This window comes from Lontra canadensis, unplaced genomic scaffold, assembly GCF_010015895.1.
Source record: "Lontra canadensis isolate GAN:19392208 unplaced genomic scaffold, GSC_riverotter_1.0 scaffold74, whole genome shotgun sequence".
In the NCBI taxonomy this organism is placed as follows: domain Eukaryota; kingdom Metazoa; phylum Chordata; class Mammalia; order Carnivora; family Mustelidae; genus Lontra; species Lontra canadensis.
The window spans coordinates 8,068,426-8,094,809 of NW_022631068.1; the positions used below are offsets into that span (position 1 = coordinate 8,068,426).

The 26,384-nt window shown below is 35.6% G+C and overlaps 1 protein-coding gene across 1 annotated transcript in view; it reads left to right on the forward strand.

Moving 5' to 3' along the window:
• Positions 1-26,384, forward strand: part of LUZP2 (leucine zipper protein 2) — a 466,130-nt gene that overhangs the window by 219,580 nt on the left and 220,166 nt on the right. Inside the window, exons 4-5 of the mRNA XM_032881225.1 lie at positions 3,974-4,055; positions 9,557-9,619. Of these exons, the coding sequence (XP_032737116.1) occupies positions 3,981-4,055; positions 9,557-9,619 (138 nt within the window). The 5' untranslated portion in view covers positions 3,974-3,980. The remainder of the gene's footprint in view (positions 1-3,973; positions 4,056-9,556; positions 9,620-26,384) is intronic.

Sequence of the window (26,384 nt, forward strand, 5' to 3'; positions counted from 1 at the left end):
AACACGCTGAGCAACCTATCATAGGTGTCACTGGAGCCATCATCAGTTCTTTTTTTCTTATAATTTTTTAATAACTTTTAAAATTATATACATCATTAGATTTTGATGTAGTGTTCTATGATTCATTGTTGCATATAACATCCAGTGCTCCATGTAATACGTGCCCTCCTTAATACCTATTACTGAGATAACCCATCCCCCACCCCTCTCCCCTCTGAAACCCTCAGTTTGATTCCTGGAGTCCATAGTCTCTCATGATTCATCTCCCCCTCTGCTTTATCCCCCTTCAGTTCCCCCTTCCTTCTCCTAATGTCCTCCATGCTATTACTTATGCTCCACAAATAAAAGAAACCATATGACAATTGTCTTTCTCTGTTTGACTTCTTTCACTTAGCAGAATCTCCTCTAATTCCACCCATGTTGATGCAAATGGTGGGTATTTGTCCTTTCTGATGGCTGAGTAATATTGCATTGTATATATGGACCACATCCTCTTTATCCATTCATCTGTTGAAGGGCATCGTGGCTCCTTCCACAGTTTGGCAATTGTGGACATTGCTGCTATGAATGTTGGGGTACATATGGCCCTTCTTTTCACTACATCTGTGTCTTTGGGGTAAATGCCCAGTAGTGTAATTGCTGGGTCATAGGGTAGCTCTATTTTTAATTTTTTGAGGAATCTCCATACTGTTTTCCAAAGTGGCTGTACCAACTGCATTCTCACCAACAGTGTAAGAGGGTTCCCCCTTCTCTACAACCTCTCCAACATTTGTTGTTTCTTGTCAATTTTTGCCATTCTAACTGGTGTAAGTTGGTATTTCAATGTGGTTTTGATTTTAATTTCCCAGATAGCTAATGATGTTGAACATTTTGCATATGTCTGTTAGCCATTTGTATGTCTTCTTTGGAGAAGTGTCTGTTCATGTGTTCTGCCCATTTTTGACTTTCAGGTGTGGAGTTTAAGAAGTTCTTTATAATCTTGGATATCAGCCCTTTGTTTGTAGTGTCATTTGTGAATATCTTCTCTCATTCTGTGGGTTGTCTCTTCGTTTTGTTTTGTTGACTGTTTCCTTTGTTGTGCAGAAACTTTTATCTTGATGAAGTCCCAGAAGTTCTTTTTTGCTTTTGTTTCCCTTACCTTTGAAGACATGTTTTGAAAGAAGTTGCTGTGGCCAATGTCGAAAAGGTTACTGCCTATGTTCTCCTTTAGGATTTTTATGGATTCCTATTTCATCCATTTAGATGTCTTTCATCCATTTAGAATTTATCTTTGTGTATGGTGTAAGAGAATGGTCATGTTTCATTGTTCCATATGTAGCTGTCTAATTTTTCCAGCACCATTTATTGAAGAGACTGTCTTTTTTCCATTGGAAATCTTTTCCTGCTTTGTTGAAGATTAGTTGACCACAGAATTGAGGGTACATATATGGGCTCTCTATTCTGTTCCACTAGTCTATGTCTGTTTTTCTGCCAGTAGCATGCTGTCTTGGTGATCACAGCTTTTTAATGTACCTTGAAATTAGGCAACATGATGCCGTTCTTTGTTTTTCTTTTTCAACATTTCCTTGGCGATTCAGTGTCTTTTCTGATTCCATATAAATTTTAGGAGTGTTTGTTCCAGCACTTTGAAAAATGCCATTGGTATTTTGATCTGGATGGTGTTCAAAGAGTTCTTTAGAATTAAAGACTCAGCTCAGGTATCCCAAATAAGACCCTAGAGTAGTTGCAATAGTTGATGGAGGGGGCCTATGAGCGAGTCGCAAGTCCTCTCTCATAGGATTATAATTTAGCAAAACTGTGAGGCAGAGACTGGTTGCTCTCATGAGAGCCATGAGAATGTGCAACAATAAGCTGTAAGGTGAAGTATATTTAAAGACATTCAGAAGTTTCAAAAAACCATCTTTACCATTCTGTTAGCTTTCTTTGATGTATGTGGGAATTTTTGATACACACACACACATTTTTTAAATAAAAAATATATACTATTTTATAGTTTAATTTAAAAATATCTATCATTTAAAATGATAATTTTAAAATTCAAAAATAATCATGAAATGATTATCATTTTAAAATCTTACCATAATTTTTTTTTATCAGTTAGAAATACAATATTTTGTGTTTTCATTCAGTGCTTGTTGAAGATCTGAGTGTTAGGGATACCATGTAGATCCTTCCATCCTTCCCTCCCTTTTTTCTTTCCCTCCTCTTTCCCTCTCTCTGTAAAGGTAGTGTAATGACTCTAGAGTTTGAACACATAGGCTCTAGAACACAATTTCACCACCTTTCTCTGTATCAGTCTTCTCTCTGTAGTAGTACGTCATAGTTTGGTGTGAACATTCTAACAGTGTCTGATGCATTGTAAGCCTATAACATATGTAGACATTACTACACTATATTATGCCACAAATTTTTGTGTGGAAGATAGCAGAAAGAATAATGGAAGTACAAATTTAAATGTCTATATATGAAACAATCTTGATAAATGATACAAATTTGAGGAAGGAATGGAAGCTGAGACTTAAGTATGCTCTAAGCAAAAGCATGTTATGAGCTTCACGTACGCAAACATAAATCATCTACAAACCAAAGTGACTATAATTATTTTATATCTTGTTCCAATTATATTTTGCCTAGACAAACAAAGTTCAAATTGATTTTAGCAATCATATAGACTCTTACTGATATCCTGAAATTGAGACTGGGACCTAAGGGTTTCTAGAGTAAGAAATCTGGGAGCATCATTAAATCCCAGTGGATGAAAGAACAGTTTGCGGTTGTGTAGGATGTGGTGGTGAAAGAATGAACTTAGGACCTGCAGTGATCCTGGTGGTTATGACAGAGATCTCATGTTTATTAAGTGATTATTTTCCAGGCATTGTACTAAGGATTTTGCCTACATTATGTCATCTAAATCTCATTACAAACTTATCAGATAGCTCTATTAGTATACCCATTTTATAGATGAAGAAATTGGGCCTAAGAAGGTACACTCCTTTCCCTAGTCTCTGTAGTGTAGTTGCACACAAAGGTTGTAGAGGTAGTCTTTTGGCACTAGGTTGGGAATGTTAAATGAATTTGAGTTCTGCTGGTAAGGCTAGGAAATCTTTCTGTTTGGCTGTTGTTACTTTAAAGGAGTTTATTCCTATAGCCAGAATAAAATACGTGTGTGCACATGTACACATGCACACACACACACACACACACACACTTAACTAACCCTCATCTGGTATCAAAACTTTTGGAAGTGGTAGTTTAGGTGATAAAATGGGGTCACACAAAGATAGGATGATTTATCATAAATGAGTCCATCTTAAGCCCTTGAGATTGGAATGCAAAATTATGGAAATGTTTATATTTTTAACAAGTGAGACAAGATCCGTGTGCATTACTGAGCTTGAGACATAATGTGTATATACATGCAGACATGTATTTCTCTTATTAACCACAGTAAATGAGCCAGCCCTCAAGTTCAAAATAAGCGTCTTTTCTCTTCATTTTTATAAAAAGTCTCAGGCCTTATAAAGATGTCTAAAGTACACTGCTTTAGAATTAATCAATTAGGATCATCCAAGGGGAGTTGTAATTTTATCCTATCAGCAAGTCCGTGGCAACTTTTTTTCTAAACAGCATGTTAACACCCTGGCATGCTGTCCCTAAAATTAGCTTTTCAACTCTAATTATTACATTGATTTGATTTAACACATTGTGCAGCTCACAGATGATTCACACAGTGGGATTCTTACTAGACACAATAGCAAGGCAATTTCCTTAAAATATAGCTTGCTTTTAGTATTTGCATGGAAGAGAAAACTTTTTTCTTAGAATCCTCAAATAAATCCTGCATGCTTAAGTGTGTCCTTACATACAATTCTTATCTGTTTCCTCAACATATGTGGACAGCAAAGCCTCCTTTCATAATGTACAGAGGAAATAACGGAATTATGTCTCTCTTTTGCTCTCTGTTTTCTCCTAGAGAACAAATGAAATCTCTCCAGGAGGTTCTGCAAAATCAACTTAAAGAGACAACCGAGAAAGCAGAAAAACAACAAGCTACTGTAAGTATGTTTCTTTCTCGCGTCCTTTGCTCTGGGGCTGGGAAATCATTTTTAAAACAGACTCAGGTCCTAGAAACTAGATAAAAGGTCCACTCCCCATAAATGGTATATAAGATAGTTCTGGAAAATAAAGTAGAAATGTAGTGAGAAAATCTGGAGAGAAGTTTGAATCTCAAGCCTTGGGGTGTGTCAGAATTACTTGTGGAGTTGATTAAACAGGCAAGGTCATTATATGCCGGAATTCAGGATCCATTGGTGTGGGGCTGATACCAGCACTTTTGTCCCACTCTTGACCTCTGTTTTCATCAATAATTGAGGGCTGGGAATTAGAAGACCCCTAACAATCGAATACAACAAAAATCTTTTCTTGGAATGAATGCCGACCAAGTATTTTTATGATCTTGGTGACTGCATTTTCTTCACTGTATCCCCACCCCTCATCTACAGAACAGGAATCTCTCCATGGTGGGGCCATACACTACCTGTTTAATCAACTCCACAGGTGATTTTGATACACCCCAAGGCTTGAGAATCAAACTTCTCTCCAGATTTTCTCACTGCATATCTACTTTATTCTCCAGAACCATCTTACATACCATTTATGGGGACTGGACCTTTTATCTTGTTTCTAGGACCCGATTCTCTTTTAAAATATAATATATAAATGCAAAATTTAAGGTACAGTTCGTCCAATCAGGAAATGACCACCGTTGAGAATTCAGTTTATTTCTCACAGTTCTCAGGGGGGTGGCATGACTTGTGACAGGTGAATGTCCAGGGAAGTCCTCGGGTAGGTCATGAGGCAGAGGGAGGTGAGAAACTGCGGGCAAGAGCCCGCAGTTTGTGGTTTCTTTGGGGAAGACGTGTGAGGAAGGGGAAGCAGCTTGGAAGGAGTCCAAGTGAATGATCTCAGCAGGCACTGGGGCATAGGGAATGCCCCTAGTTGTCTGGTATCTGACTCTGGGATGGTTAGGGCAGGTGTGTGATGGTTTGGTCTGTGAGAACATGCCAGTACAAAGGGGTGGCTGAGCTTCAGGGTCCTGGGTTGGTTAGTGTTTTTGTGAAAAGCTTGTCACCAAGAGTACTTGTTCAGTGTTTCCAGCTGAATGACTAATACGTTTTAACTCCGAGTGTAGAAGGAGATAAAGAGATGACTGCAACCTCAACAAATATGGGATTGAGATATACTTATTAAAACAATGTTTTGTTTATTTGTTTGTTTGTTTTGTGCATTTGGTGGGATCTAGAAGAGAGATTTCATAGTACTGGGAATTACTTCTTCCAAATTTTGGTAGACTCAAACAGAATATTTTGTGCTTGTTCTCCCTATTTGGAAATTCTAGGTTAACTAAGAATTAAACTAATTTTTTAAAAGATCACAAGTAGGCAGAGAGATGGGCAGGGGTGGGGGGGAAGCAGGCTCCCTGCTGAGGAGACCACCCCCCACCCCCCCGATGTGGGGCTCCATCCCAGGACCCTGAGATCATGGCCTGAGCTGAAGGCAGAGGCTCAACTCACTGAACCACCCAGGTGCCCCACTAATTTGTATTTTTTAACATTTATTTTTGGTGAATAATTATTATTTTCTCTGTTAGACTGTTGGTGTAATTGAAGGTTGGGTAAGAAGGAGAGATAAAGATAATTGTAATTGTTCACTCTCAAATAGAGGATAAAAGCTGGATTTAATTCTGCAAACATTGTGCTATTTTAGATTTAAGAGCTGATAATCTTATGTGCTACCCTTGATTACATAACTAATTACTATGCCTTTTTCCATAAAAATAACAGATTGTATATTTTATGCAAAAAATGTTACAAATATATCATTTGTTAAGTATATAGTAAAAATGTTATGAAACCTAAAAAATAAACTTAAATCACAAAAATATAAAAGAAGATAAACTTAAGAAAAATTAAATTGAAGAAGCAATAAAGCTGTCATGATCTAACTCTGTGGGAAAATACTTTTTATGAATAAGTGAACATTTGTTATTATCCCTAAGCAAATAATGGAATAGCATATCTTTCAAACCTGTGTTCCTCATGAAAACTCCTAACAGCAAGGAAGAATGAGCTCTCATTCTCTGTAACCAGAATAATTAAAGATATTAATGCTCATTGGATACATTTCAGTACTCTTATTAATTTTTATGGCTTAACGTGCCCTAAGTAAGACATAATTAGTCTAAAGGCAAAATTTAACTTCTAGCTTTGATTCTCATTAAGACTAAAGAATTGCTATGTTCTTACTTCTTTGTTCAAAGTAAGTAAATGAGATTTTCTGTTTCTGAGAATTAAATTCATATCTACTAGGAATGCCTATTTTGCCAGGGTTGTTAAAAACCTGTTGGGATTCTAGACTAACCATTTCAAAATGCTAATATTTTTTGAATATTCTGAATATATTTTAGCTCTTGAATATTTGAGCATTGTGTTCTCAAGATTTTCTATCCTTGTTTCATGTTTAAGTGATTATATTCTTAACATTGCAATATATTTTCATTATCCTCCTTATTTTTTTTAATTTTTAAGTGAACTCTGTCCAGAGTGGGGTTCAAACTCCCAACCCTGAGATCAAGACTCGCCTGCTATACTGACAAAGCCAGCCAGGAGCCCCAGTTTTTATTTTACTCTTTAATTAAAGTCAGATTTTGGGGTGTCTGGCTGGCTTGGTTGGTAGAGCAGACAACTCAATCTCAGGGTCAGCAGTTTGAGCCCCATGTTGAGTGTAGAGTTTATAAAAAAAAAAAAAAAAAAAAAAACGGGCTCTAGCTACTTTTTTTTTTTTTTTAAGATTTTATTTATTTATTTAGCAGACAGAGAATACAAGTAGGCAGAGAGGCAGGCGGGGCGGTGGGGGCGGATGTGTAGCAGCCTCCCCGCTGAGCAGAGAGCCTGATGCAGGGCTCCATCCCAGGACCCTGAGCTGAAGGCAGAGGCTTTAACCCACTGAGCCACCCAGGCTTCCCTCTAGTTACTTTTAAAGATTGTTTTGAAGTAATGTGTGAGAACCCCTTCTATTGTGTTTGGATGTAAAAACTAATATAATAATTTGAAAATTGTTAATTATGTATTATATATACTGAATAATATAAAAATGTGATGATTTGGGAAAAATAGCGGGTCCGTGGAAGAACAGGTCATTAATATAAGCAAGGTGGCTTTAAGTCGTTCATGACTTAAAGACGAATCTGTAACGTACCAAAATTTCTAACGTGCCTGGGTGGATGTAGTATAAGCTCTGACAGCTGGCTTTTCTTCCTCGTAATGCAAGTGCTGAAGTAAGCCATGACTTTCAGGTGTTCGCTTCTAGGACGGCCATCTGAAATACACACAGGGCCAGCCCCAAGACTAGGGGAGCCCAGGCCAGGTGCTGCCCTCCCAGGCTCTAAGCTCCAAAGTAGCTCAGGCTCCTTTGGAGATCTTGGTTGATTTCTGTAATTGACCATTTAGGCTGCTGGTTTTTTTCTCCTCTTGTGTTATTACGTTTTTAAATTCACCAATTAAAAAGTGATCCCAGGAAACCCTAGGCAGGCCCCTACCCTCTACCCCAATAAAAGCAGAACCTCAGGCCTTCATTCTCCCTGGCTCTTTCGATCCATGGCCTCACTGTGTGGCCCCAGGTGTGACCTGTAATTTCCAGGACTAGTAAGTCATAAACCTTTCTTTTTTTTAATTTTCAAAGTTTCCTGCTGTAATATTGCTGAGGGTATCTTGCAATCATATTAAGAACCGCAAAGGCTGGTCCGGCCCCAAGATTGGTTATCTGTACACTGAGGCGGTACACAGCAGTAGAAATGGGTGCAAAAGCTGTCTGTTGGGGCATACCCTACTGGGCTGCATACACATACTAATTTTGAACACCACCACATCCTACAATCCTTTGCATTTTCAGCAGAATAGAACTATCTTCTCAGTGGGACAGAGTGTGACTTATGTTTTCAGGTTGCTGTCATTATCTTCAGAGTTAAATTTTAACTTGAAAATTATGATGACCAAAACAATGGCTGTGGTAGTTCTCAGGCTTCTGCTTGTTTTACACATAGTTTGAGCATCCAGAATTGGTTTAGATTTCTATTACCATTTGAAGGAATTGTTTAAGGACCTCTATACACGCCAGAAAAGAGAGGATGTTAATGTTTGTTAACGAGGATACACAATACACAGAAAGCAAAACGTAGGAAAACATGCACAGGACTCATACACAATAATTTCTGGAGAGCGAAGGAAGAAATATTAGGTGGGGCTTTAATAGTAGGTGTAACATTTTTTTTTACAAGGTCTGAAGAAAATTGGACAAAATATTTACATTTCTTTATTCTCAGGTTTGGGCTCAGAGGTGTTTTAACATATTATTTTTTGGTCTTTTGTTTATGTTTGAAATGTTTCAGAACTATTTTTTTTTTCAATCCGTATATATGGTGAAATTCATTTTATTCCTAAACTTGATTTCCTCTGATTCAGTGTATCTCCAGAGATAACCCACATTCCCAGTCTCTTTTGTATCATTCCAGGGATCCTTAGAGCCTGTGTTGTCCAGTATATATAAACACTAGCTACATAAGGCTATTGAGCATTATAAAATGGCTAGGCTAAATTGAGATATGCTATTAGTGTAAAACACACAGTGGATTTTAATGATATATTATAAAAAATAATGTCAATTGTATCATTAATCCATTACATGTCAAACTAATAATATTTTGAGTATATTGAATTAAATAAAACATTTTAGTAAAATTAATTTTATCTGTTCCTTTTACTTAAAAAAATGTGACTACCAGGAAATTAAAAATTGGAGAAATTAAATATTTTATCCACTATCATAAAGGTACTTTTTATCAGAGTGAACTCTCACTGACTATAAAGTTTTAGATTTTAACAACTATGCTATACTGAATTTTTTTTTCAAAATACTTAGGCAGATATATTCAGACAGCAAAGGTGTTATGTTTGTATAAGCATAGTTTGAACAACTGACCAAGATTACAGATTCCAACAATATCAAATTCAGAAGGAAACATGGTTTCTTTGGTACAGTACTATAACATTCTGTGCTTTAATGACCAGGAATATCACTAGGCCATTGCTTTCCAACCTGCTGTAGGTCAAAATTACCTGCAGAGTGTTTTATGAATGGAGATTTCTAGGCCCAACCCTAGAATCTAGCTTTTTGTTGTTGCTGTTTGGCCTTTTTTTTTTTTTTAAATACATTTTTTTAATTGAGTTTAGGTAAGGGAATCACAGTTATAATATGCATGGTTTCTCAATTTAAAAAAAATCTTTTGTACTTGAGAAGAGCTTTTTTATAATTAATGCATATATGTATGAATTGGTTATGAAAGTTTGGTTAATGAAAATTTTAATCCTTTGCTCTTTTGCAATATTTGTTGATAAAGAGATAATCATTGTATTATGCTTCAAAAACCATGAAAATAAATCGATAAAAGCCATAGGAATGAATTTGAAATGTGCTTAAATAATATTCCATTCATTTTCAGATTAATTTTTTAAAGACTGACATGGAAAGAAAGAGCAAAATGATACGAGATCTCCAGAATGAGGTAAGATATTTTTCAGGCAAATTCTATATATAAATCAAAGCATAGATGCAAACCCACTTATAGACTTGCAACAGCTTTTGGAATATTGATCACATGCCAATTTTACCTTCAGTTATGTACCAATGGAAAGGAATTGCAATGTTGAGAATTTCAAAGAGTAGATAATCCCACTTTTATATATTTGATAGTGTTATTAGTTCATACCTCTCTAATTGATTTTCCTGTTTAATTATACTTTGCTTGTGCTAATATTAAAACATATTTTTCATTTCATAAATTCATCTATCTACCCAATGACATTACAGGAGCCGAAGAAGACGGTTGCTAGAAATTGACCTCAGGCTAGGAAGAGCCAAACTAGAATGAAAAATTTATTTAGGATTATCTTAAAGTAATGTAGAGTTGAACAGAAATAAACTGGAACAGCTTTCATTATAACCTTTAAATTCAGAGAACCCTACAAAATACGTATTTTCTTTGTCTTGTTACACAACTACTTAATTTTCTACAATTCCTCCGCCACATTTCTCTTTCCACCTTTTTTTCTTAAATGCAGTTAGTTAATTAGGACTATTAAACCATGACTAATTAATGATACATTTTCCTTGACCAGTCTCACTAATTATGTTTATTTTGAATCCCAAGTCAATCACTTTAGACTTTCCTACTTTCTTTTTCCTTCTCTCATTCCTTCGTTTGTCCATACCTTCTTTTTATTTTTTGAGATACTTAAGCAATAGATAAACCTCATTATTCACATTATTCCTTAAATGATTTCCACTTTGATATCAAGTTTAAAAAATAGACTTTACAAATGTTTTGGTATCAAACATTCATCATCAGGACTCTGATTATGACATTAAAATGGTCTATCAGATGCAAAGAATGCAAAGAGATTTTAAACAGCTTTCTGATGATTCTCTTGTAGTTTAATTTCTTTCTAATGGGTTATTCTTCTGAGCGGTATTATTTTGTTTTGTTTTAGAGTGGGAGAAAGCAGGGATGGGAGGGATAGGTAGAGGAGAGAGATTTAAGATTTAAGCTGTCCTTGGAGTGGGAAAAATACTCTGACCTTTTAAAAAGCAAATGCAGTGTGGGACAGAAAGTTTCAAGTTACCGCCCTCTGCTTTTCTGCTTATTTTCTCTTCCATGGAACATGCAAGTCAAATCTGTTCCCCCACAGTGTATTTCTTGGAACAGAATCACCACAGTAGGAATTAATGGTGGAATGATGCCAGTAAAGTTTTTAAAATTGTTTTGGTTTATGTGTAATTTTTTCCTAACATGTTAAGGTTTGAAGCAGTCAGGGGGAAACCTTATTACATTTTAGAGAACTCTTTACAAATCCAAGGGAATAGGAAAATATACAGAAGAACCTCCCTTTAGTGTTGATAATGGCAGTTAGGTGCCTTTAAAACATTTTAAAAAAATTGCTTTTCAGTGCACCAAGATATCTGACTGAGCTGTGAGTATAGAAGATTCTGTTAGGACTTTGCCCCTGCGTTAAAAGAAAAGATCAGTGAAAAGTATGCCTTAGGTTTTAATTTTCGTGATAAAGTGCTTTATTAGAAGAAATTCCCTTTAGGATCTTCATCTCAGAGGATGAAATACTTACTAAATCTTAACAGTAAGGCTGCAAATGATTGACTATGGTATTTGGGAAAAAATTAGAAATATCATATTATGGCTGTGTTTTTATTGATATCATCATTATGTTCTTGATGCTATGATTACAAAGTTCCATGGTAAGGGGCCTTTCCCAGTCATTGTCTTCCTGTATAGCCTGTGTTTTTCAGTGTATAATTTTGTACAATGTTAGATTTCCTACAATGTAAAATTTTGATTTTATAGTAGATATATCACCAGCTTTCTAGTAATTTCCTAATCTGTCTCTGTTTTGTTTTGTTTTGATTTGTAGGAAGTCTAGTATGGCTACCTTAAATTATTTATTTTCATTATAGAAGTGTAACTGATGTGCAACATTACATTAGTTTCAGTGTGTGACACCGTGATTCTGCAATTCTCTACATTCCTCAATGCTCAGTGTGATAATTGGTCATCATCCGTCACCACACAACTGTTACAATGTTATTGACTACATTCCCTACGCTGTACGTTTTATCTCCATGACTTTATTTTGTAACTGGAAGTTTGTACCTCTTACTTGTTTCATCTACTTCATCCTTTCCCCCACCCATTTCCCCTCTGGCAACCACCAGTTTGTTCTCTGTATTTTAGAGTCTGTTTTTGTTTGTTTGTTCATTTGTTTATGTGTTTTTAGATTCTCCATAAATGGAAAATCATATGGTATTTGATTTCTCTGACTTATTTCACTTAGCACAATATGCTCTTGTTGTCACATCCATGTTGTCACAAATGGTAAGGTCTCATTCCTTTTCATGGCTGAGTAATATTCTAATATATATATATATATATACATACATACATATATATATATATATATATATATACATATATATATATATACCACATCTTCTTTATCCATTCATCTATCAATGGACACTTAGGTTGCTTCCATATCTTGGCTATTGTAGATAATGATACAATAAACATAGTAGTGCATATATCTTTTCAAATTAGTGTTTTCATTTTCTTTGGGTAAATAATCCATAGTGTAATTATTGGGTCACATGGTAGTTCTAGTTTTGGAACTTTCATACTTTTTTTCTTCAGTGGCTGTAGCAATTTACATTTCCATCAAAAGTGCCTGTAATTTCTCCTTTCTCCACATCCTCACCAATACTTGTTATTTCTTGTCTTTTTGATACTAGCCATTCTGACAGGTATGAGGTGGTATCTCATTGTAGTTTTGTTTTGCATTTTTCTGATGATTAGTGATGTTGAGCATCTTTTTATGTATCCATTTGTATTCAGATTCTCTGACAATTTTTTTTAATCAAATGGTTTATCTTTTTGGTTTTGAGTTCTATAAGTTCTTTGTGTATTTTGCATATTAACCCCTCATTGGATATATCATTTGGAAATATTTTCTTCCATTCAGTAGGTTACCTTTTTGTTTTCTTGATGGTTACCTTTGCTGTGTAAAAGCTTTTTATTTTGATGTAGTCCCAGTAGTTTACTTTTGGATTGGTTTCCTTGCCAGAGGAGACATACCCATAAACATGTTGCTAGGGGTGATGTCTAAGAGATACTACCTATGTTTTTTTTCTAGTTTTTAATTTATTTTTGTGTATGGTTTAAAAAAGTGGTCCAGTTTTATTCTTTTGCATGTAGCTGTCCAGTTTTCCCAACACTATTTATTGAAAAAACTGTCTTTTCCTCATTGTACATTCTTGACTCCCTTATCATAGATTAATCAACCATATAGAAATGGGTTTATTTCTGGACCCTTTATTCTATTCCATTGATTTATGTGTCTGTTTTTGTGCTGATACCATGCTGTTTTATTATAGTTTTGTGGTATATCTTGAAATCTGGGACTGTAATACTTCCAGCCCTGTTCTTCTTTCTCAAGATTGTTTTGACTATAAAGTTTTTTTGTGGTTCCACTATTTTAGGTTATTTGTTCGAGCTTTGTGAAAAAAGCTATTGGTATTTTGATAGGGATTACATTAAACCTGTACATTGCTTTGGGTATTATGGGCATTTTAACAATATTAATTCTTGCAATCCATGAACATGGTAAGTCTTTGCATTCTTTTGTATCATTTTCAGTTTCTTTCATCAATGTCTTATAGTGTACTGAGTATAGGTCTTTCAGCTTCTTGGTTAAATTAATCCTAGATATTTTATTCTTTTTGATGAAATTATAAATGGGATTGTTTTCTTAATTTCTTTCTTCTGCTTCATTATTAGTGTATGGAAACACAACAGACTTCTGTACTTTGATTTTATATCCTGTGACCTTACTGAATTCACTTAACAGTTTTAGAAAATTTTTAGTAGAGTCTTTAGGGTTTTCTATATGTAATATTGTGTTATTCTGCAAATAGTGATAGTTTGGCTTTTTCCTTACCAGTTTGGATATCTTTTTACTTCTTTTTCTTGTCTGATTGTTGCAGCTAGGACTTCAGGTACTATGTTGAATAAAAGTAGTGAGAACAGACATCATTGTCTATTTCTGATCTTAGAGGAAGAGATCTCAGTTTTTCACTTTTGAGTATAATACTAGGTGTGGGTTTTTCATTATGGCCTTTATTATGTTGAGTTATTTTCCTGCTAAATGTGCTTTGCTGAGGATTTTTATCATGAATGTATATTGTACTTTGTCAAATGCTTTTTCTGTATCTGTTGAGATAATCATGTAGTTTTTATCCTTCCTCTTGTTAATGGAACATATCACATTGACTGATTTTTGAGTAATGAACCACTCTTGCATTCCTGGAATAAATTCCACTCTATTGTGGTAAATGAGATTTTAATGTGTTTTTGAATTGTGATTGCTAATATTTTTTAAAGAATTTTATTTATTTATTTGTCAGAGAGAGAGAGAGCACAAGCAGGGGGAGCAGCAGGCAGAGGGAGAAGCAGGCTTCCCACAGAGCAGGGAACCCAGTGTGGGACTCAATCCTAGGACCATGGTCTGAGCTGGAGGCAGATTCCTTAATGAACTGAGCCACCCAGGTGTCCCTGTTTGCTAATATTTTGTTGAGGATTTTTGCATCTGTGTTCTTCAGAGATATTGGCTTATAGCTTTGTTTTTTTGTAGTGTCTTTATCTGATTTTGACAGTAATGTTGGCTTTGTAGAGTGAATTTGGAAGTTTCCCTTCCTCTTCTGTTTAATAGCTTAAGAAGAATAGGTATTAACTCTCTTAAAAAAAAATATGTGATAGAGACCTCATAAAATGAGTAGGGAAGGAGCTCCTCTTCTTCTATTACCTAGATAACTTTGTTTAATATCTGGGTCATTGCTTTCATAAATATCTGCTGGATTTCGCTGGTCAATGCTTGTCAGCCCACTGTGTGGTGGTTGTGTTGTCGTTTGGTGGGAAGTGTATCTCTTGGAGATTTAATTCCTTTAAATAAATTTATTTTAGGCAGATTAAAAAAAAATATATATATATATATATACGTGTGTATGTGTGTGTGTATGTATATATATATATATGTATATGGTAGTATTCATCTGTGAAGCATCTGGTCCTGGACTACATGTGTTTCCTACATGTTTGTTCACAATTTTTTGATTATCTGGTTTTGATATCTCATACAATCCATTTTTGGCATTCAATTGCTTATTTTATATTTGGTTATTATGTCGTTGGAACAAATATAAAAATTTGCACCAAAAAATAAGACAAAGAAACAAAGAAACTCAGCCTCCTTTTTCTTACTTCCATATATATGATAACTTCATTATTATGTGATATAACCAATCTCATGGACTCCAAAGCTTAAAGTCTCTTTGACTTTGTACTTTCTAAATACCCTCTCTCCTCTCTTCTAATTTTCTTTAAAATTATTCATTTTACCCCCTAGAATAAAATAAGTTTATCTGTAATTTTCTTAGACATAAAAAATGCTCAAGGCATTTTTTATGCATAGGATAGCAGGTAGGTGTTGAAATATTAGACAAATTAGACATTGTGACAACTATCTTTGATTAGTCAAATCTCCCTAATGAAATGTGTGATTTTTGATAATGTCCAGGACTTTTTAAAGGAATACATAGTTGGTAATACTTAATTTAGGTTGGTATGAAAACATAGTCTGTAATCAGACTATGGAGATAAATGGGAAGGAAGAGAGTGAAAAAAATAAAAGGGTAGGAGGGAAGTAGGGTGAAAATGCCCATCCTCCCCTCAACTATTTTTTATGGTGGTTTTTTTAAGATAGATTCTTATGATTGATTATTTTCCTGAGACTCATTCAGGATGGTCCAGGGTAAGGATAAAATAAATAATCACACTAATAATAATAACAACAACAACAACAACAACAAGATGAAGAACCATAAAAGTAGGCCTCACTCTGCCCAGTGATAGAGATCGGAAATTTGTCAATGCTACTCTGTCTCAGTGGCAGGCTTTCCCTCTCACCATTAGCTCCATTTTTTTTTTTTTCTTTTTAGTCTCTCAATTCTTTTGCTCATCTCCTTATGGCATGGCTTGTATAGTTTAACCTGACTCTGAAATACTAATGCAACTCCTCTAGCTTCTACTAATAACTGACTTGATCTCTTTTTATGTTTGGTTTTATTGTTCTTGTTATAAGTGCTGGCAGAAAATTCTTGTCACAGGTCAAGTCACTGACCAATCTGTAGATTTCCCAGTAATTCCAAGTAGCCATTGACATTTCCAGGAATATGAGGAATAGAACATGTGTTTTTAGATGCAGTGTATCAGTTGCTGTTCTCAGCTGTGACAAAAAGAATTCTCTTATGAGAAGAAAAGGATTTATTAGGTCATTATAGAGATCACAGAAAGTTGTTAGGAGAACTGGAGAGATAGCTTGTAGACTGAGCTTCAGGAATAACCACAATACACCCCAGAGCTGGTTGTCTTAAGGCAAAGGCTACCTCTGCCATCAGCAGGAAGCTGCCAGCCAGCTTGATGCCCCCATCCCTGCAGGCTCTGGTATCATACAGCCCTATCCCTTGAGCATTAGACAATGGATAACATCTGTCCTGTTTTCTCATGTAACTAATTTCTGTATCTACATAGATATCGCAGGGATCATGTCTGATTAGCAAAGACTAAGTCATGTCTTCCCTGGAGCTATAATGAACTTTAAAAACAGAGGGGATTTGTTTGTTTTATTTCTAATTTGTTTGCTTCAGTTTTTCCTCAGAGATACGGGTTTAACGCTATGGATAACATTCACATTGTGGAAGCAGCTTTCCAAAATTTGGTAGCCTGTGTATTAACAACTTTTCTTAATAAAGGTTTAAAGTCTATGATAACCAGCTTTAGTAAATGGCAGACCATCAACAAGGGTTTTGAATACTTACTGTAAGTACCAATGACAGACCATTCAGGTATGCATGTGTGTATATTACAGTATCTTTTGTGTATAAATGGCATCTTACCTATCCTTTTAATGTGACTTTAACTTTGGTTTTCTCTGGATTATTTCCTCAGTTAGATGCTGACTTTTGAAGTTAGAATCCTACCATTTCTAAAATAGTGTAATTCACATTTTTGGCACACAAAAGGAACATAGAGCCAGGACTCTGTGCAGTGAGAATAAATTAAGACCACACTTTGGTCTGTTCTTAGCACCAGAAAGTTAAATGAGTTGAGTAAACATTGGACAATACCTCAACATTTGGAAATTGAAGTTTCTTTCCCTAATTTGCTATTCTCTACAGTAGAGATGCTTAGAGATCCCATAAAATGTAAAGATTGATATCAGAGATTCTCTGACCACCCTGAAATTATAAGGTAACAAAAAAAGTGTAGATATATATGTGTATTTTTCAGAGGAGAGGGTTTAGATTCTCAGAGGGAGTCTGTGGCTGAGACAAAAATAGTAAAGTTCAGTAACTACTGCTCTAGAGAAATCTCTAGTAAATTTTAAGAAGAAAACCCATTTTGTTTCAACTCTATGACTGTAAATCTCTGTAAAATAAATTATTCCATATTCCTGCTTCAGTAAACACACTCGAGTGAAGCTGATGGGTTATTTCATAATGTGACAGCATCCTTCAGGGTCATCATTCTGAAAGCTGGCCCATGGCTGTCTGCAGATGGATAGGTGTGAAGTTTGAGTCCAATATATTCTGAGTCCCAGACATGCCTGAGATGTTTTTAAGTAATTCCATTAGAGTCTTTCACTTGATTCCTGCTGGTTTGCCTTTTTTAAGTGCTTAGTTCTGAGAAATTGGGGTGAACTGATTATTGTGGCTCATAGTGTACCCAGTCAGTAAAGTTTTCCCATCTACATTAAGTCCTAGGGCTCCTGTAATAAAGGACCACTAACTGGCTGGCTTAAAAACAATGAAAGTTTACTCTTTCATGCTTCTGAAAGCCAGAAGTCTAAAATCAAAGTGCCAGCAGGGCAGTGTTCCTTCTGAAGATTATAGGGAATAATCCTGCCTTGCCTCTTTCTAGTTTCTTATGCCTCCAGGCAATCCTTGACATTCTTTGGCTTCTCAAGAATCTCACTTTCTTGTCTTCATATCAATGTGCGTTCTCTCCTCTTCTTGTACAGACACCAGTTACTGAATTTAGGACCCACCCTAATCCAGTATAACTTCTGTTTGTTTGTTTGTTTGTTTGTTTTAAGATTTTACTTATTTATTTGACAGACAGAGACCACAAGTAGGCAGAGAAGCAGAGAGAGAGGAGGAAGCAGGCTCCCTGCTGAGCAGAGAGTCCGATGCATGGCTCGATCCCAGGACCCTGAGATCATGACCTGAGCCAAAGGCAGAGGCTTTAAGCCACTGAGCTGCCCAGGCGCCCCTATAACTTGGTTTTTACTTAATTATATGTGCAAAGATCCTATTTCCAAATAAGGTCACATTCTGAGGTTCTAGGTGATATGAATTTGATTCTTTTCAAACCAATCCACCATCAATGGCTTAGGTAAATTTCTTAGGCATTAAAAAAAAAAAAAGAAAAGAAAAAAGAAACAGGGCAAGGAGGGAACATTTTATTAGGTGCAAGTCTTAGGCATTTTTTGACAGGGAAAGAACAAACATTTTATTACATAAAGATCTGTCAATGGAAGTATCCTAATATTGCTTATTTAGAAGCACATATGAGATTTATTTATATATTCATTTCTAGAATAAACATCTTAATTCCTAACATTGTCCCAACATTGTGCTGGATTTTTAAAGGATATAAATATTACCAATTTAAATCATACAAAATAGTATTTGTCAACAAGGAACATACAAAACAGAATTTAAGAGGCACCTGGGAGGCTCAGTCAGCTAAGTGTCTGATTCTTGATTTTGGCTTGGGTCATGGTCCCACAGTCCTCAGGCTCTGTGCTCAGCTTGGAGGCTGCTTGAGCTTGAGATTCTCTCTCTCCCTCTGCCCCTTCCCACTCATGCTTTCTCTCTCTCTCTCTCTCTCAAAAAAAATAAATAAGATCTTAAAAAAAAGAACAAAATTTAATAATATCATTTTTGCACATAATATAATACACATTAATAATTATGAAAATTACATGAATAATCATAATAAACAGATAGAAATATTTATTTAAAGATTTTATTTATTTATTTACAAAGCTGGAAGATCTTTTTTTTTTTTAAGATTTTATTTATTTATTTGACAGACAGAGATCACGAGTAGGCAGAGAGGCAGGCAGAGAGAGAGGAGGAGGCAGGCTCCCTGCTGAGCAGAGGGCCCAATGCAGAGCTCGATCCCAGGACCCTGGGATCATGACCTGAGCTGAAGGCAGAGGCTTAACCCACTGAGCCACCCAGGCGCCCCTGAAATAATAATTTTTCAATAAAATACTGTAAGGGTGCAGATGAGGGCAATACCCTCATTGAATGCTTTATTGGGGAGGTGACTTTTGAGAGAAAGGAAAGGATTCACATTTATAGCTATTCAAAACCAAGAAAGCAAACATTAAAAAAAAGCTTGATATTGGGGCTCCTGTTGGCTCAGTCATTAAGTGTCTGCCTTCAGCTCAGGTCATGATCCCAGGGTCTTGGTTTCGAGCCCCGCATCAGACTCCCTGCTCGGTGGGAACCTAGCTTCTCCCTCTCTCCCTTCCCCTGCATGTGCATGCTTTCTCTCTCTCTCTCTCTAATAAATAAATAAATACTTTTAAAAAGAAAGATTATTAGCTATTTATTGGTGTGAAGAAAGCAGTTAATTTATGCTTGTAGCTGAGTCAAATTTCATGCCAGCTTACCTGCAAATCACATATGTGTTTTTAGCATCCAGATCAATACTGTAGGTATGTGTCACAGGAAGACATTGGGGCAGCCAATCTAATAAAGCCAAAGCATAATACACAGAAAAATAAATCTGAAAATTTCCTCAGATACAAGTACATCAGTGATCTTTCTGCTTTGCAAGGACATAAAATTCTTACTCAGCATTTCAGAGGTAAGCCAAAAGTACTGCCTTATGGGAGATTACAATCTACCTTAAATTTTATTTTATTTACTGTTAAAATCAATTAATTCTGCCAAGTTCTAATTTGCTGCATCAGAATGTTGGCTATATGCCTACATCTAAAATTGTATGCAATTTTAGAAATGATTCTCAGTTGAAATTGTGTGACTTGTGCCCGTGGAAGGAACTGGGTCACTGTTTCTGTTTCCTAATAGGGGAATAGCTGATGTTCTCTGTCATGCTTCAAGTAAAGCAGAAAGTTTGATTTCTTTATTTCATTTTTTATTAATAAACATTATGTTTTTTATATACCTTAGAATATTAATTTTATAAATGAAAATACAATGCATGTAAGACATTTAGCACATATTTAGCTCTTAACATGTGAAACTATCATTGTCATAATTGCTATCACTGGGTTCTGAGGTAAAATTAGTTCATCAGTAAGTAATGCTATGCACCAATAAATATTTGCTTACAAAATGGTTCTAAACATACAACTCCATATTTCTCTTAAATAAAAACACCAAAGTAAGATATTAGTCTACTTCTCTAATTTTTGGATAGTCTTATTCCATCTCTCAAAATATCTCTCTTCATATGGCAGATGAGAAGGCCAAGAACCATGTGATTAACATCCTACCAGTTTAGAAACAATAGCCAAATGAGACAGTCCTTTCAGACTGTACCAGCAGAAAAATTCCAGAGAAGATTCTGAATTACTCACATGCCTGGGACACTTACCATGGCCAAGGGAAGGGGTGCTTTATTTGGCTGTGAATGAGTCACATTTCTGCCCTATTGAAAACAGATGGATTTCCTACGGGAAGAAAAATTCATTGCAAAAGAGTGAGTAGATATTAGACTCATACAGTGTATCCAGAAAGCCACTGAATACATCTATCACTCCCTGTTATCCTCACTCATTTCCTTACTATCCCTCAGATCATGCACAATGTATTTGCATCACCATAGTTTTGTTAGCAATGCTCTCTTGCAAATAATTCCACCCTCATTCCAAACATATTAAGTATCTTCACTCTTCTCATTTTATATTTACTTGCTACATTCAAATTTTCAGTAAAAATGGCACTAGGGAAACTTTAGTCCTATAACACCGGGTAAATGATCATCTCTATTTCTGTGCCTGGAAGGAAACGGTAGAACTGCTTTGTTTTTAATTGCCAGAGATACATTATTATGTTGTATTTGCTTCTCTGCCCCTCCTTCTCTCCATTCCACCTCCTTTGTGCATCATGGATCCAACATCATTCCTGGAACCTGTGTGCCTACCCAGCCTTTATGTCCAAACTTGAAATGGGGTTTATCCCTTCTATGACAACCTGACATGTTAAGTAGTCTTTACTCAAGGACATAGACTGGGATATCCAAGGACAAGGAAGCTACAACTAGTTAGAGGCGTGAGAAAAGAAAATGTGTGAGGGGAATCCATTTAAAGAAATTGGAGAAGGGTCACCTGGGTGGCTCAGTGGGTTAAGGCCTCTGCCTTCCGCTCAGGTCATGATCCAGGGGACCTGGAATTGAGCCCCGCATTGGGCTCTTTGCTCAGCAGGAAGCCTGCTTCCTCCTCTCTCTCTGCCTGCCTCTCTGCCTACTTGTGATCTCTGTCTGTCAGATAAATAAATAAAATCTTAAAAAAAAAAAAGAAATTGGAGAAGATGGAATGATTGACAAGGAGAAGAAACAAATCTAAGTAATGACTTAAAAATTATTAATATACACATAATATCCCAGTTAATACATAATGGAAATGCATATGACATGAGTTTGTAAGTTTTGTGTTAGTGTTATCTTCAGAATTACTACATGGGATAGCTATGCCTCTGAGAACTTTTAAAAAATCAGAAAAATTCACTTAAATTTTTAACTCTGAACACAATGGGATCAGGTTCTTTATTCTCTTAATAATTTGGATATGTAAATACTAATTTTATAGGAATTATTCCTTGGGGGAAAAGTGGTATGGTAAATGACTATTTTCTGAGATCATCATTATATAGCTTCATTTTAAAAAGTAATGGTGTGTCCAGAATAGACCATTGTTTTAACAGCAAAATGACATTTATTTGTATTGCATCTGAATCAAAAGTATAAAACTACAATTTAAGACAATATATAGCTTTGTTCTAAAATCCATGAGTAATAGAAAAATCTCTGACCCCTCCTCTTGATTTTTTTTTTCTTTATAACAGCTAACATTTCTTGAATTATATTACATAATTCATTGATTTACTTGTTCATGGTCATTCTCGACTTTCTTTCTTTTTTTTCTTTTTTTTGTAAAAACACTTGATGTGTTGGGAATGCAAAATGGTAGCCATTTTAGAAGACAGTTTGGCAGATTCTCACAAAATCAAACATACTCCTACATATGATCCAACTATCACATCCCTGATATTTATCAATAGAATTGAAAACTTACATCAACATAAAAACTTGTACATGGATGTTTATAGTAGGTTTATTCAAAACACCAAAACCTGAGCACAGTCTTCTTTGACAGATTGATCTGTTCATATACTGACATAATCCAGACAGTGGAATATTACTCAGCACTACATGAACTTTCAAGCTGTGCAAAAACACAAAGGAAACATAAGCACATATTACTAAATGAAAAAAGCCAATCTGAACAGGATACATGCTATATGATTCCAACTATATGGCATTCTGGAAAAGGCAAAATTATGGATACAATGAAAAGATCAGTGGTGGTTAGACCAGAAGTTAGAGAGAACAGAGATTAACAAGCAGAGCACAGGAGATCACTAAGCATAGAATGCTCTGCATGATACTGTTACAGATACATTTCGTTATACATTTTTCCACCCACTAAATTTATAACACAAGAGTGAACCCTAATGTAAATTATGAACTTTGAGTGATAATGATGTATCAGTGTAGGTTCAGCAGTTTTAACAAAGGTGCCACTCTGGTGGGGAGAGGCTATGTACAGGTGGAACCTTCCTCTAGTTTTGGTGTGAAATTAAAACTGCTCTGAAAAATAACGTCTGTAAACACACACAAACACACACACACACATCATGTAATCTATCTTTTTAACAAATTTTATGTGCACAGTACAGTATTTTTTTATTTTATTTTTTCAGTGTTCCAAAATTCATTGTTTATGCACCACACCCAGTGCTCCACAGTACAGTATTATTAACTAAATGCACATTTTTTTTTTAATATAAGATCTAAGAACAGGAACATTATCTTTGTTTAACATTAGATCTTCTGTATATTTGATGAAACATAATAAGAACTTGATAGATTATTTGTTGAGTGAATAATAAATATTGCTTATGTAGCTTCTATTTATATAAATTATATAGGATGGGTCACTGTCAATAATTCATAGGAATGAAAGTCTCTGAAATTATGAGAAGTATCCCTTAAATCAAACTTGTGATGACTTTGAGAATCATACAGAATCAGAAAACCTCATATTGATTAGAAATCACTCAAACTTGCTCTCCTGTCTTTTACGTGTGGGGCTGGAAGGCAAGGTATTGTACTTTGATTACCGACACGCTGCACCAAAAGAGAGAACAAAAGCATGAAAGTTAGAAATCACCAAGGAAAAAAAGAAAGAGAGGAAGGGCGGGGAGAAGGGAGAAAGGAAGCAATAAGAAAATACTTCACTTGGGCTTGTTGCTGAGTGAAGTTTCCACCAGCATCTCAAACTTACTGTGTTGCTTTGAAGAAGTCATGACTTTCTTGAGGGTTATTGGTTAAAGTAAGGGATTTGGGTCAAGTGATTCCCATGGTTCCTTAAATTCCAGCTTCAGGATTCTAAGTTTGTAAGTTCTTACTCTGTAGAAACAACACAAAGCTCTGAGTTAATAATGTTTAACTATTAAAGTCAAGATAAATTCCAAGAGGGTGGCTATTAATATTTCAAACAAATACCTAAGGGACTATAAACTGTCTTTGGGTTTGCTTAGAGCTTCTCAGAATATTCTAGGAGTGTTTTTAAAAAGTTGAATGTCAGACTAGGCTGGGCTCTAATACATGTCATAAAGAAGTACAACATGCATAGTTATCAGGTGCTCTATCAAGATTATTTTTATTTTTATCATTTTTATTTTTTATTAACATATAATGTATTATTTGTTTCAGGGGTACAGGTCTGAATCATTAGCCTTACACAATTCACGGCACTCACCATAGCACATACCCTCCCCAATGTCCATCATCCAGCCACCCCTCCAGCAACCCTCTTGTTTCCTGAGATTGAAAGTCTCTATGGTTTAAAGGTTTCCTCTTTCAATCTATATTCGAGGTGGGAAAATGTTTTGTTTTTTTTTTTTAGTTGATTAAAAACATTATGTTAGGGGCACCTGGGTGGCTCAGTGGGTTAAACCCTCTGCCTTCAGCTCAGGTCATGATCCCAGGATCCTGGGATCGAGCCCCGCGTCGGGCTCTCTGCTCCGAGCCTGCTTCCTCCTCTCTCTCTGCCTGCCTCTCTGCCTACTTGTGATCTCTGTCTGTCAGATAAATAAATTAAAAAAAATCTTAAAAAAAAAAATGATGTTAGAGTTTATTTCTAGTGAGTGTGCAAATTCACAGAGTATTAGAAATATTTTGAGATAATTACTTAGGCAATTACAAATTATTCTCCCCCTCAGACATACAGAAAACATGAGTGCTTAGAAGCACAAATGTAGGTGTCATGGATAATAAGAAAGTTGCCAAGTTGAAGTAGAGACAGAAAAAATACACCAGCTTCAAATCACATCTTAAATACTATTCATGATACCTCTGTGTTCTCATTATTTAAGGAAAGACACCGTATTCCCCCCACCTCAAGTTGTTATGAGGGTCAGATAAAATAATAGTCATGAGAACAGCTACCATTGTGTCCCTCCCTGTTCTTCCTAAAAATGTTACCTATTAATATATGGCTGTTCACAAACCAAACATATGATATAGTCTTTAATCAGTTTTTATGTGGAAAATACAGGTAGTAGGTTGAAACACGGCCCAAAGATAGTAGGTCCTAATCCCTGAAAACCGTACGTGTTACCTTATAAAAGAAGAGTCTTTGCACGTGTGATTAAGTTAAGGATCTTAAGATGGTGAGCTTATCATGATTTATTCTGGTGGAACCTAAATGTATTCACAAGTGTCCTTATTTGACATACACATAGAGAGGCGGCTGTGTGAGGACAAAGTAGTGAGAGATCTGAATAAGCTGGCTTTGAAGATTGGAAAGATGCAGCCATCAGTCATGAAGGCCAGCAGCCATGAGAGACTGGAAGACGCAAGGAACACACTCTCTCCTAGGGCCTCTGGAAGGAGCTTAACTCTACAGACACCATAATTTGGGCCTGTTGATTTTTTTGTTGGGAGGGAGGTGGTATCTTTCTTTTTTTTTTAATTTCAGTTTTAAATGCAAGTATAATTACAGTGTCCTCTTACTTTCAGGTATACAGTATAATAATTCAATAATTTTATAACATTTCTTAGTGCTCAACAATTAACACTTAATCCCCATAATGTACTTCACCCGCCACGCGCTGCCACCAGCCTTCTGGCGACTACTAGTTTTTTCCCTGTATTTAAGAGTCTGCGTTTTTTTTCTTTTTGTTTTTGGTCCCTTTTGTTTTTTTGTTTTGTTTCTTAAATTCCACATATGATTGAAATCACATGGTATTTGTGTTTCTCTATCTGACTTATTTCACTTAGCATTATACCCTGTAGGCGCATCCATGTTGTTACAAATGGCAAGATTTCATTCTTTTTTTATGGCTGAGTAAGAGTCTATTGTAGATATACCCCATTTCCTTTATCTATTCAAATATGGATGGACTTTTGGGTTGCTTCCATATCTTGTCAGCCTGTTAACGTCTGACTTTTGACTTCCGGAATTGTTAGACAATGAATTTCTCTTGTTTTAAGCCATCTAGTTTGTGGTAATTTCTTACAGTAACCTCAGGAAAGTAACAGACTTTCCGGTAATTTCAACCATCAACTGAAATACTTCTTCTTTTGCCCCTTCCCACTTGTTTTTGTTGTTGTTGTTCTTGTTTTTGGTTTTGTTTGTTTTGTTTTGTTTGCGTTTTTTCCCCTCCTCACCACTTCTGTGAATGGTTTATTTACCTTGATATAGTGAAAATCGTAGGTTTCAACCTCAGGGAAACTTAGTGAGACTTAGTGAATCATTAGTGCAAAGAAACTTTTTGTACTCTGCGCTGAAATAAAAATATCAACCTTGTTGGAATTGATTAGACTTACCATACTTGACATTCAAAACGGTAACGGGTCCTTTTCCAGACAATGGGTCCTTATGTCTTAATGTTGCAGAAAACAACACTAGATGGAGCGTTGTTGTCCATCATTCACTGAGGCCTGTGTTCCAGAAATGTTTATAGCCCCAGGCAAGAGAAACTTCCCATTTTCCATTATCATTTTCCATTTTCTCTAAAAAAGTATATTTCTTAACATATCATGGTACATATTAATAACCTAAAATTTGTATCAAGGAATTATGAGAGAGTGGCTATTTCATAGGAATGTTTCTATACATTAAGAACCTTCCAAAACTATTATGCCCTATTTAAATTTGGCATTTCATATTGACTTATAATCTCTTCCTTACCCAAAACAGTTGTGGGGTTTTTTGTTTATTTGTTTTGTTTTGTTTTTTAAGCTAGGTGTCTTCCTCCATGTTCTTAAAACTTCATGATATTTGAGAACACTCAGGGATCTTATAAAAATGCAGGTTCTGATT